We start from the raw sequence: 13873 nt of genomic DNA on the forward strand, positions 1-13873 counted from the left end.
TTCTGGCCAGCCGTGAATGGACAGCAGGTTCGGCCACCTGGCTCCATATGTGCTCCATATCTTTGGTCTCATCCACAAACTTCGCTGTGGATGAGACTAAAGATTCTCCAAACACTAGCACCGAGTGTTTGTGTATCTCTGAAATGACGACTGGCCTTCATTTTACTCCTTGTGGCTTAGCAACGTGTAGTTGTCACTACTTTAGAATAAAAAAGAAAATGTTTCTTTTCACAGCTATTCTTCACTCAGAAATAACCTTTCCTGACCAAACTGATGAATTTAATTGCTGAAGGTAACTTGGCAAAAACTGGACTTACAAAAATGCAATCACATAATCAGTCATTTGATATTTAGAAATGCTTTCATCGCCTTCAACAACTATTGAACAAAGTTTAATGGTTAAGGTGATGAATCACCTTGATACCTAAACACTCGGAATAGCCAGCCTGGTCTTGCCCAAGTGGGAAACGCTCAGGCAGAAACATGAAGGTAGTTCATTCATCCCAAGGTTATAGGGGCATAAACATGGGATGGTTAAAGATCAAGAAAGAAAGTCTGAAGCCCAATCCTAAAAACAGAGAAGGTGTCTGTCTCTGAAATTCAAACTGGGAGTGGTTCCTATTCTACTTCTGGAAACTCACAACAAGGGGTCTGCACTCAGAGTGATGTGCTCTTTTGAGATAACATAAGATATTTAAGACATGTTTATAATATCCTCTCTCTTTAATATACAGTCTGTGGTCTTCCCCTCTAGTTCCTGGCCTGTCTAAAAATGTCTTTGGAAGCACTTCATGTTCAGTATGACCCTTTCAAGGCTTTTTCCCAGTAAGTTACAGGCACGGAAACAACAACTACAGAATCAGCTTTAACGTCAGGAATCCTGGGACAAGAACTTGCTGATATTGATTTGGATAACATGAGAGGAAGAGATGTGGCACGGGTGAGCTAATCATATTGATACTGCAGTACAGAGCTGACATTTGGAAGCACTTTGGCTGTCTCAGAAAGCTGGTAAAAATTGACAAACAAAATGCACTAAAATTCACCCCCTCACATTTCACCTCCCCCGGTGACAGTTTCCATTCAGAGGCAGAGGCAGACCTCGCAGGAGAAACTCAATTGAGTGATGGGGAACTGCTTGCCGTACAAACATATGGATTAGCAGTCACCACTGTAATGAATATCTTTGTGCTGCCTGAGGTTGGGTGGCATATTCTCCTACACAAAGCACTACAGAGGGACACGAACACACACACAGGCTCCAGGTTTCACTATCATCTGCTTCTGCTTTGAACCTTGCTTTCTCACATGTCGTCACCTGGCCTTTTGCAGCTGGCATAGACCTCTTATCTACACACACACACACACACACACACACACACACACACACACACACACACACACACACACACGTGAGTAATACCACTGGTCTCATTTCGAGTCCTGACCTTTTAGGGTTTTACTAACTAGTAATGCAAGAGGAAGCAGAAATTTTTCCTGCGGCCGGATCTCATCATTATATTTGTCAAGCAGCTGCTCTGTTTGGCATGAGACGTCAGTCTAACTGGGTGGTGGGAGGTTGACTCACGCACCATATGCGCCTGAGTGCATTTGCGAGAGAGACGCAGACAAATAAAGATTGTGTATTTATATAAAAGGAGTGGACCTAAAAAACAAAATTCCCTGAAACAGTGAAGTAAATCCATGTGTCTAATTAGAAGCACAGGCATTATTTTGGGATGATTTTGCAAATGTATCAATGCATTTCTCTTCATTATCACACTGCAAACACTGTTTGTTTGATACAGTTTGGAGCCTAAGTGTTCAATATTATTCCAAAATTAAATTAGGGAATCTAATCAGTTTAGCTGACTGTTGGCTGTCTGATACCGTTTTGGAAAAAGCCATTTAAAAGTTGTCACATACATGCCGCTAATCATGATTAAACTAAATGTTTAATCTTCTGTATAGAGAAAGACTGCTTTGATTTGGATGCACCACGTGTATCACAATATGTTTACAAAGTATTACTGCACAGCTCTTTGTGAGCGTTAAGCTATAAGCTATACTGAAAATAGAAGTTTGTGGAAGGTTCATGCAAAGTAAAAATGATTTTGGAGGGGCTAACACTGCACCGAGACACCACCTCCTGGTTCGGAAATGAAACTACACCCCTAAAGCTTCGTCCACCACTCTTGTGATGTCACACACAAAAAAATAAAAAAAATCCAATGTAGTCTGATATGATTTGGAAAAATACTTCCACCCCCAGCTGGTTGAAGGCGGGTTTGGTTCTTTGTGTCTCTCTCCATGGTGTTGGCAAACCAGCGGATTTCAAAATGTGTGTAGGAGGTGGGGATTGGCTCCGAGGCCTATTCATTTTTCTTTAGGTTCCTCGTGTCGTGGTGTTTCAGTTCTTTATATCCTTATGTATATGCACAGCCACCACTCTGGGCTCAAAGAAGGAGAGCCTGTTTATCTGTCACAGGGCTCTGAAATTGCCACTCAGACGCACTAAATATACCAAGAGGCGTTTGTGAATACAAGTATGTCCTCCCCATCAAGTGAATGTGCAATAAAACTCATCTAATCAAGCTGAATATATTCTCCGAGGAACAAATAAATGAGTTCTGTTCTGAGAAGACATATTGTGCTCACAATTTGCCTAAATGATTGATTGCACTGATAGCTTAAAATTAAAACAGATGATATGTTGTGAAGGATAGCAAGTAATTTAAAGCTTGACAAAACAATTGCGAAGAATCAGTATAGATGAACTCAGCTTCAGGTAATGATCTTCTCCCCCAAAACAGTTGAGTCTGGGATTTTGGAAACAAACTCTTATTTATACTTCTTCTCTTCTCCAGTTCTTCATCTGGAGACTGTCTTTTATTAGGGTACTGTATGCATACACTAATAAAACAGCACATACTGGCAGGGCTCCATGCTGATATTTTTTTCCCCCTCCAAGGAATTCATGAGCATGATTTTGTGATGGTAATTAAATAAACCCAGTCCAATTTTGAATCTCAAGTTGTCTGGTGCTCTTTCTCTTTTTTTTCTCCACTTCTTTTATTAGCATAGATTTATTTTAGGAGCCCACAACTGTTGTTAGATGACAATCCTTTTTCATTCCAACTTCAGAAATTTCATTATAGTGCTGTGGCTTTCGTGGTATTACTATATGTATGGAACCTTGATAAGGAAGTGCCAAAAATAAATACGCAGAAATCGAGTATTGAACAATTTTTAAATAATCAAAGAGTTTGCATTATCAGATTTGAATATATAAGCAGTGCACATGCATCACTTTCACGTGGGACCGTTCAATAGCAGGATTGCAAAGTTAGACGCACAGTTGCCAGGATAACTTCATCGTAAGTGACAAGCAAACAACAGGAGGGGAAATCGGAAACGGTACGAAGGTTTGTGCTGTTACCTCACAAACATATTTAGACAGAGTTCACGCAGAAGTTTTTTAGAGATTGCCGAAGACTGCGGAGAAGAGCAGCAACATGAAGCGATACTGTCCGCAGACAAGCAAAATATCCTTTGAAGTCCTTGTGACTTTGATCAGGCTGACAAATCCAGCTTTAAAGCAGGACTGGGTGTCTATATGCCTTCAGGCTTTGTTGGGTGTAAAGTTCCTCAGTGTGAAGCTACATAAATATATATACACAGGCCATTTGTGTATCAGAAAACTCCATTTCTGTCCACTTTTTGACTTCCAAACGTCAGCTGATGGTTGGGTTTGTTTGCAGCATTGTCAGCCTCGGTGGCTTTAAGTTCTATACAAGAGTCCTTCGTTTTGCTCTCCTCTCTGCACCAATAACAGCTACTGGTTTGTTGATTTGTCACTCAACAGTGAACAAAAAAGATAAACAATAATATTAAACAAAATATTTTACAACTAACATATTAACAAGCATTAAACATTATGTACCACTTAAAATTCATTATTATCATTGCAATTAATAATTTATTATAATCACTTTTATGGGGTTCATTATTAATAAATTAAATTAAATCAATGCATGATTAATGCTTTGTGCAGGAATTGTTGAGGAATGAAGTTGCACATTACAATATTTTTAAGGCTTCTCCTTACCCTTGACTTTTCCTCCAGTCTGGTCATCATGACAATGGTGCTGGATCTCTGCTCCCACACCATCCTCCAGAAATCACTCAGTGTCTCTGGCAGAGGCCCCTGAGTAGCAATGTAGGCATTCTGCTTCCTGTAGCCGTCGATGTAATTGGCATTAATGTAGTCACTTCCTGGAACGGCTGCAAAAAAGACAAACAGTGTGCATAAAACTCCTATTAGACAGTACAGTAACTATTATAATATTTCACTGTTCATTTATGGATATTTTCCCTTTGTACACTGCCAGAAGTCAAAGACAACCTGTCAGTCAATCACCTAGATTACACAGGTCTTTATGATTTACATGCTTAAATCAATACGGAACAAAAAAAGATACTTATGTGTGCAAAATTTTCATCTTTTAAACCTGCACCTGCAGGCGTACAACATGTCCTTGGAAGTTTTGAAGGAGGCCTCAATCGATGGCGGTGTCAGTCAATAGCTATCTGAGGGGTTAAGTGGTTACGTGAGCTCTTACCATCAACGGAGGTGAGCACCACTCTGGAGTGGTCATAGGCGATTACGTTTGCATAGCGGTTCTTTGGCTTGTTTACTTCCATGTTTGAGTTTTCCCAGGTAAACTGCTGGCCTGGATCAATGGACTGTGAGACAGGACAGAGGAAGGAGGGAACAACAAAATGAATAAATGAAGTACGAATGATTATGAGAGAATGAACAGAGAGCCACCGAGCAAAATGAGAAGCTGTGCTGTGGATACCAGCTTACAAAGTGAATCCCTGATGCTTGCTGCTCTGCAGCTGCTTTTTGTGGATTAACAGTTTGGTTATCTGCGTGACATTTGCTGTCTTATGCTAATGAAGTACAAATATAAAGGGTCTCAATTTTTCATAGGCAGAGTGTAGAAAGGCTTTAGTTTTAGTTGAGAAGTTAGAAAGGTTTTAAGTTTGCAGTCCACAATTTGACAATTCCACTGAATTACCTTATCCTGGGAGGTCATCTGCACAATTTGGTGCAGTGTCCACAACTGTTTGTTCTTGTCTCTATCGTATCTTCCTGGCTTGTGTTTTTGTCCTCTCTCTTTCTGACCCTCTTACGTCATTTGTCTCTTGGGCTAACACGACAGCAGGCTGCATATATATCGATCCGGGGAGATATGTGATGGCCTCTTATCCCTTGCTAGATAATGTCACAGAATCTCTTGTTATGCCATATCGATCCCCCACAGCTCACGCCGGAACCATGTCCAGTAATTCCCCGGGCCTCGTGCCTCACAAATCCAGCAGGAGTTAAAATGACACATTCAAAATTAATTCTCTAACTTAATGCAACTTCAGTAATTTAACTCATTCACTGCCATTGACGTCTATAGACGTCAATTGAAAAACTTACGTTGACTGCCATTGACGTCTATAGACGTCAATTACGTTTTTCAATGGGAGGGGCTAGAATACAACCTCGGGCAGCTTGTCAGTGAACATCAGACTGCTTGAAATGTATTTTTCACAAAAAGCTCGTTTTCTCCCTTTTTGTGGTCAAAACAGGCATTTTTGGTGGAACCCACCTCTCTTCTACAGCTGATTACTAAAGAATGGAAAATGGTAGAAACAAGCTTTTTTTTTGGATGGAAGAAGAGAGTCTGTTCTTCATTTTGGTAGGTTCAGCGTTTATATGATCATAACACACAGTTTTCTGTGGCTCTTCAAAAATGAGTAAAAATGCTCAAAAACCCTGGCAGTGAATGAGTTAATTATTACAGGTCATTTTACGTCAAAATGTTACAGCACAGCTTTCATGTAAAAATACTCGGATAATGGACAAAATCTATGGTGCAAGGTGAAGCCTCGAGAGGAGGAAAATAAAGATCCTGGGCCATTAAATGTTTCTGCAAAAAGTCCTTATACGAACAAAGCAGGTGTAGTTCTCCTTATTTGTAAATCAAACGTACAGCAAATTGCCATTCAGCTGCTTTCTTACAAACACAATGAACTGATAGCGTTCCTAAAGTGGCACCTACATTAGTATAAATGTGGCTTAAAATTGAAATTTAAGCTATTCTGCACTTTTGTTTCTGAACAGGACATAAAAATGTAAAATGCTCATATGCAACTACAGCTCCAATTTGCTCTGCGGTGAGAGTCACAGGGGCACAAGCCTATTGCTGCTGATGAGCTCAGCACTGCCAATTTTTCTGTCCGTGGCCGTCAGTGTGAAGAGAAAAATTTTATTTGCAGTCAAAACATGTCATATCGATTTGAGAGCTCAGTGAACACAGCAGGCACACTAGGCTGATGACAACTAGCAAACAAGTTAGAGGTAGAAGTGGCAGAAAGAGGTGAGAGGCAAATGCCCAAGGTACTCTCAATGACACAGTGGAAATATTTTAAAATAAACATAATGATATTGCTATGACGACGGCTGCATGATATTGCTTCCTGCGATAAAAAGACTGTCAGGGGAGCTGCAGCATGCCTGATTGACAAATTCTGCTCATTACCCAGTGTGCTCATTGCTCAGTGTGATGAGAGGAAGTGGCAAAGCCACTAGATATTCTGAGCCTTGGGGTAAGACGCAACGGGAGCAGCCGGCGAACGTGACTGTGACAAAGCGCCATGAGCTCTGCCACAGCGCCATGGCTGGCACAGAGATGGATGGCCATCTGCCGGGCGATGGAGGGGGTCTTCCCTGGCTTGGAATGACTGGTGCAGGAAGGCAATGGTGCTGGGCTGGTTGCCTGCAGTCATACAAGCCACTTCTCTGGCTTGATTCGTTTACACTAACTCAACAGGCCGGCAGGGTGATGTTGTAGAGAGGCACTGAGCAACACAAGGAAGAACTTAATTGAGAGCAGATTTTTACCAAGGCCTAATTATCTCCCCGGTTAGTTGTTAATTTCACAGCGAGTCAGAAAATGTCCTTTAGAAACATATTCTGTACGTTATAAAATGAAAAACTTTGCAGACAAATGTATGCATAATTTGTCGTGCACTGTTAACGGCTACTTCTCAGAGATATTTGATGTTTCAGTGAACAAAATGTCCATTTATCCATTTTTTAACTATTATCTAACTTAGGATCGTGGCTGGTTTGAGTCCATCCCAGCTGTCATTGGATGAAAGGCAGGCTACATCCTGCAGAGGTCGGCGGCCTATCAAAACATTTCTCAGTAAAGCAGGTCCTGTAAACTAGAACCTGCAAAATTCCAACACACATTTTCAGCTCCAACGTGTTGCAGCAAAACACTAACGCTTTCTAAAGAAAGGATTAATCACACAGCTGCTGTGTTAGTTTTAGCTGGGAGTATTCCAAAAAATGAAAACTGAATAAACAAGGCCTCTATCATTCATAAGGCAAAGTACACAAACACTACATTTTCAAGGAAGAATTTTTATAATTGTATTTATCTAGCTTGCTTTGTGGGTCAGCAAGTGTGTTAGAACAGTTATATAAAGCAATCAAATTGATGTCATTTTCCCCGTAATCACTGGACGGGGCAGATAGCCGATCAGCTCAAATAAAATGTTTGCTATAGTTTGGGCTTATGATGTTGCGTGGGAAATGGTTATGAGGTTGGCAAAATTACTCTGCTGTTTCTCTCGGGGTGCAAAATTGCACAGAATAACATCTTGATGTACGGTCAGGAACAAACTGAAAGAGGCGAGAACATGACCTTCTAAATCGATGTAAAACAATCAGTCCAAAAAAAAAAAAAAAAAAAAAAAAGACTTGTTGGACCCATTGATGGAATAAAGCTAATTAAAGAAAACACATCAAACAAATCAGCAAATAAATAAAAGATGGCTCTTGTTTTTTCTGCATTCAAGGATGCCTCTCCACTTCATCTGGCCTTGCTCAGTACCCAGACGAACAATGTGCCACTTTAAATGCAAATTTGCTTTTGTTTTTGTGAGGAAGAACACTAGACTAGAGATAATCTCTCACCGAGGCTGCCTGTAAAATAACATTCCTCAGGAAAACATCAACACGCACACAGATTGCTTAAGCAACTTTCCACCTACTAGTTTTGTGAAAAGGCATCTCACAGCATTTAATGTAAGCGTTGCTTTCCTAGTGAGATTGGTAATAGAGTTGTAAAAATGACTGAGGAATGTCCGCGTAAGAAGGCTTCCATAATCTATTAGAATACATGCATATGGGATCAAAGAGAAAAACTTCCCCCCAGATATCATAACAAAGAAACACATTTTCACGCTTGAAGGAGTGAAAATGTCTGATACAGCGTTAGTGCGCTGCTCTTACCTCGTACTCCTGGGAAAAGCGGAGGCCGTCATTGGCCTTGAGTCGCTCTATGTGGTCAGCCAGGTCAGCGACGGGAATGGGGGGGTGCTCCCTCATTCCTGGGAGAGGAAAAATAGGGGGGGGGAGAAAAGAGTGAGACCTGGCTGTTTTTGCGTCAAACACGAACACTGACTTGCACAAACATTGGTAGGACCACAGGGTGAGTGAGGCTGCCGGTGGGACCATGGGGTGGCTGTGTAACAGTGAGGAGTGTGCACTTTGTTCAACAATGCATGAGGCGAGGGAGAGAAAAGAGAAAGAGAGAAAGAGAGAGAGAGAGAGAGTGCACAAGTTGAAACAGGCTTGTGACATTTGGTGATATCGTCATGCTAAGTGAGTAGGACAGAGGTGGGGCTGATACGGAGATGCACATGAGTGACTGGGTGAGCATGCTCCTTGAAGGAAGCAGGAGACAGACATCTCTCTGACTCCACAAAGCTCAATTGGTGGCAGAGGTGGGCCCAGAGCAAGAACCCGCAAGTCTCTACAAATCAGTCACACTGTCACTTCCTACTGAGGAAAAAAACTGACTGGTCACCAGCCAAAACTCATTTCTTTGAAAATCCCTTTCCCTACAATAGACTATCTTTCGGCCCAGCCTGGAGCGCTCGGGCTGGATTAATTTCAAACAACCCCCCTGCCGCTCTCTAGATTTCTCATCGCTGGGTTATTGGATGATTTATTGCTAATCTACCGACACAAATTCCCCCTGTGCCTCTGAACTTGGCAGGGCTATGTACTTAAAGGGATTGCTGGGAACTTGGCTCATGTGTTAAAAGTTAACTGTATGTAATGCATGAAGACACTTTAAAGTTATACACGGAGCATCATTAACCTTACACACAGCCTTGAAGTCACACAGATCAGACGCTTTAAAAATGCAGATATATTAACATTAGTGCCTTTGGCTGAGCACATCTATAAGGTCATGGGTCATGCTTTCAGATGAGAGACCGCTCCAGCCCTAATAATGCTCTAACGTTAATGGTTAATGGCTAGTAACTATGGCCGCTGTACACGATGAGACCTGGCCAATTACCCAAATTGAATTCTATCACACAGAGGAGCCTATGAACACATTAACATCGGTGTACATGTGTTTGTGCATTTTCACCAAGGTTTTTTTTTTCCTACAGCAGTGTTGTTGGTTAAATGGAGAGTGAAGCCATAGATAACAAGGCTAATGTAGAGCATGTGTAACTGTCCGCACTGCTCAACTACCCATGAAACCATCTAATCCACTGCTTCTATCATAAAGGTGTTGTGGGAAGTTCACAACCAAAAGAGGACATTGCAGCATCCTTGGAATGCCAGAAGCTGTAAGCTTGTAGGCTCATGATGTCTGTCAGGATTGCAACGCGGGAATGGGTTTCGGGAGAGAGGGAAGAAAGACTGCATGTGTGGGAAATACACAGTAGGTGAGAAAGCAGACTAACTTGGAGTGTTGGGGCAGCGATGAGAGCTGGGACCTGTGGAGAGAGGAGAGTGAAGGAGGAGGGAAGAAGAACACTCAATCAATGGAGGTGGCTCAAGACCAGACTAGGGCCAAACAGTATCTGCAAATAACCTTTCAAGCTAGCTGGAGTGTGCAGCAAGTGCTGTTTGCCCTCTTGGGACAATTCAAGTAGTGCAGTTTACACTGTTAAACAAAAGTGCATACAAAGCTTGACTTTAAAGTACTCTCCTGTGGCAGGATGTGTAAACTCAGTGCACTGCATCACAGAGTAAAGGCAACTAGATGTTTCAGCTTAAGTGTCAAGAGGAAATGTTGACATCTGGTTGGTGAAAACTTTACTTGAAGGTAAAAGTTTTGCTAAAATCCCTTTCTGTACGTGAATCATTTGCATGCACAGGTACCCACCCAGTCAATCGGGAAGCCAAGCAACTGTGATGAACAACTTGACAGAGTGGGTAATAATTAGACTTTTTCAGTTAAACTGAGGGCTGGTTTAAATTCCTAATAAGAGTGGTCTTTGCTTCATTAAACATCTTTTTTTTTCTTTAATGAAGTTACCACATTCCCCACATAAACAAGTGATTTCCTATTACTTCGGCAAACTGTCTCCAAGTGGTACTTGATGCTATATTTAAAGTGTTAGCAACAAATGATCTTAAGTAAATATTTGCAAATACCATCTGATCCACGTCTGTCAAGGATAAATCAGGTCAGTTACTCAGAGAACCACACGACTGCTGCTGGAGTGCCAAAAAACGCACAGCCGAAAGCCTGTTGAACAAACCAACATGCCGGAGACGTGAGCTGCAATCGGCCGGACCGTTTCGACAACAATCAGTATCAGAGCAGGAATGTTCACCTGCTGGGGGCGAATCAAAGAGAGAAAAGAGCGACAGGACAGAGGAATGGGCCGTTCAATATTCTCTCAGCTCAGGCTTGGAGTCTTCTATGATTTCACAAGCTAGACACAGCCTTGGTAATTTTTGATAATCACCACTCTTGAAGCAAAACAGCGAGGTGGAAAAGGAGAAAAAGAAGGAGATATTGTTGACGTAAAGGGAGAGAGAAAAGGGGGGGCGTAAGGGGAGAAAAAGAAAGAGATTACCCTGCAGGGGGAAATGGAAGACAAAAGACGAAAGAGGTGGAGTGGGAGGATGGGAGAACAGGGCTCTTTCAGAGCGACAGCACTGCTTAATTCCTCTGCAGGGGTTCATAGGGGCTCTGTGTGTGCGTGCGAGGGAGTGTATGGCAAATGGGATCTTTAATAACCCGTGAGAAGAGATACACACGCGCTCACACAATCACACACACACACAGGAAAAACACACAGAAACGTGCGCGTGCACTGAGGTTGACATTTTGTCTCAGCTCCATTGTTCCCTCCGCCTGGCTCACCTTGACATCAGAGGCAGCAGGACTCATTATCAGCTGGGGGGAATGAAAGGAGCTCATGGAGGAAGGAGGAGCAAGAGACCAGAGGAGGAGGAGGAAGAAGATCAGGGGGAAAAGGAAGAAGGAGGATGCCGAGGCGGGCACCCTTACACGACGCACACACAGACTTCAGCAGCGTGTGCGGCTGGAATTTGAATTCACTCAGCCTGACTTCACTGATACCGTCAGCTGGGTATGACGCGATCACAGTTTGTTGATTTCTGCTTGCTGCCCTTTTTTTAAAGAATTGGTGAAATTTTCTTCCTGACAACAAATCAAATAAGCCGTACGTGTGAATGTCATAAAGTAACACATGCTACAAAACACTAATAAAGAAGAGATCCATCAAAGGAATGAGTAAGGAAGGCATTCAGCTTCAGGGAAGGCTGTGCAGATTCGAGTTGGGGGGGGGAAAAAAAGCAATATCTACTATTTTTCAAAAAATCTTGAAAATAAAAGACATTAAAGAATACTATTAAAGATATGAGTGACCTTTATATATTCTTTCAGCACTGAAGATAAAATCTGTTTTTGAGTTAACGACTGATGAATTTTAGGAGCGCTTTCATTTTGGAAATGACGCTCTTTCAAATCACTAGTCAAAAAGCAGAATATCCTTTTTTCTTCATTTTGATATTAAAAAACTGAATTCTTTTCCTGCAAAGCACTGATTAAAAAATAAAACACACATGTACAAGTTTCTAGGTTTACCCTTAAACAGACCCATGAGAAGAAGTTGAGGCTGATGCCTTTTTCCCGTCTTATCAAAGTTACATCGACTTGTAAACATCAACCCTCAAGCTTTATATTACAAAGAGAGCTTCGAATGCTTTATTAAAGCAGAACTCTGTAAGCTTGCAACTGTCTTAATAACACGGATAACTGTGTCACTACTGTCTTAAACCAGAAAGTTCAGAAAGTTCAGAGCGGAAAGCAGAGAAAAGTTTACATAAACTCTTTGTTGTTCCTTGTGTAGCTGTTTGTTACCTGGGGTCTGGTAGTTGAGTCTTCTCATCTCTACAGGGTCGGAAGAGTTGCCCAGCAGGGAGTCTTTCACCCCACCCGAGTGCTCGTCTTTAGGTAAGGGTGATGCACGCTTCCTGTGGTGGTAGAAGCAGACAGTAAGAGCATTTCAAGCTGAGCTCTAAGCTCAAAGTTAGCCGTACGCTGAATAAAAGCATACAGGCTGTATGCAGAAAGATTCAAAATTACATCAGTGATTCCTCTATTCAGAACAAAAACAAACAAAAAATGCACACATTTTCATGCTGTTTCACACTTGATGAGGTTAATGACATAGTTGATGGTTTTCAAAGCTACTTTTGAGGACCACCAATTCAAGAGATAGTATGCATCATCCTCATTAGTTTGAAAAAACTGGAGTTTAATGTGTTTGAAGAAACACCGTAATTTTCCTGGAGTGGGCTAGGTTTGGCTTGTTTGCGGCTGGATAGGTGACAGCTGCAGTGTGGGAATGTGTACATGACTGCCTGTTTGTGTGTAGTAAAGACAGAAATGTGTGCTTTCCGCTGCTGTTTGTGTGCGCGAGTGCTAACAACACATTGTGTTTACTGGCTTCCAGATTGAGAGGAAAACAGGCGGAAGCTGTAATTAGCTCATCAGCTGGGTGGCACAACACAGGGTAATTAGACCAGTTCTGCAGCACCTGTGCTGCTGGGCCCGGCCTAGCTGAGTCTAGCATAGCACAGAACAGAGCAGCACAGCTCGGACTGGCTCAGCTCAGTCGACCGTGAAAAGGAAAAGAAAGCATGTTTTCAGATAGCCGGCATCTGTTGACATACACACACACAAACAGGCACACAGATGTACGCTTTCCCATCTCTCCAACTTTTACAAGTACAAACACACAGAGACACTCATACAGATACAGCTGCACACTCACAAGCCTTCTGACTGCAAATGGAAATGGGCGGAAGGAAGCATCAGGGTGCCCTGTGGAAATTTCACATCTCATTGCACTCCATTTGCAAGTGGCGAGCGTGGGTTTTAGGAAAGAGCAGGGCCTTCTGTTGAAGCCCAGCGTGGTGAGAATACACAAAGCTGCTGGTGCACACACAGCCTTAACCCGGTCCACCTCAGCCACTGGGGCTGGGGGCCTCTCTGCCACCTGTTATCTTATGCTGCAGAGGCTTAAGTTAATGCTAGCTGCATGACGGTTAATCTATGACAAGCATCACTTCCTCTCCAGCCGAGAGCTGAGCCAGACCGTATCTGGTTTTCCCAGAGTTTGCTCTTAGGCTCGGCTAGACTGAGGGAGGGGATGAGAGAGATCTGTCCTCTGCACACCTCATCCATACCTCTGACCCACTCAGATGCCAATCAGTGCTACATGACACTTTAGTGCTGTCCTAAAGTAAATGTGGCTCATCTTGGGCTCAAAGTGATGGTTAAAATGTGAGAATGTAAAGTAGACGCACATGCACACTGTGAGAACATGAGTGTGTTTGCAGTACAGGGTGTGCTTAATGAGGCTAGAACAGGCCCCTTTGTTGCGACTCCTGCCAAGGGGAAGCAGGAAAAGGAGGGGAAAAAAGGCTAAAAGTAGAGGAATGGGTCTCAGTGGA

The 13873-nt window shown here is 42.4% G+C and overlaps 1 protein-coding gene across 9 annotated transcripts in view; it reads right to left on the reverse strand.

The window, feature by feature from the left end:
- The window catches only part of LOC308412480 (receptor-type tyrosine-protein phosphatase F), a 168712-nt gene that overhangs the window by 12899 nt on the left and 141940 nt on the right, over positions 1-13873 (reverse strand). For 6 of the 9 annotated variants that reach the window (XM_080906871.1, XM_080906872.1, XM_080906876.1 and 3 more), the window contains 5 exons: positions 12276-12388; positions 9838-9870; positions 8363-8460; positions 4623-4746; positions 4109-4284 (listed from right to left, as the gene is read on the reverse strand). In XM_080906871.1, coding sequence (XP_080762997.1) covers positions 4109-4284; positions 4623-4746; positions 8363-8460; positions 9838-9870; positions 12276-12388 — 544 coding nt within the window. The remainder of the gene's footprint in view (positions 1-4108; positions 4285-4622; positions 4747-8362; positions 8461-9837; positions 9871-12275; positions 12389-13873) is intronic. The other 3 variants (XM_080906877.1, XM_080906875.1, XM_080906878.1) reach the window with 1 other exon arrangement.

This window comes from Rhamphochromis sp. 'chilingali' (genome assembly GCF_963969265.1).
Source record: "Rhamphochromis sp. 'chilingali' genome assembly, chromosome: 16".
NCBI classification, from domain to species: domain Eukaryota; kingdom Metazoa; phylum Chordata; class Actinopteri; order Cichliformes; family Cichlidae; genus Rhamphochromis; species Rhamphochromis sp. 'chilingali'.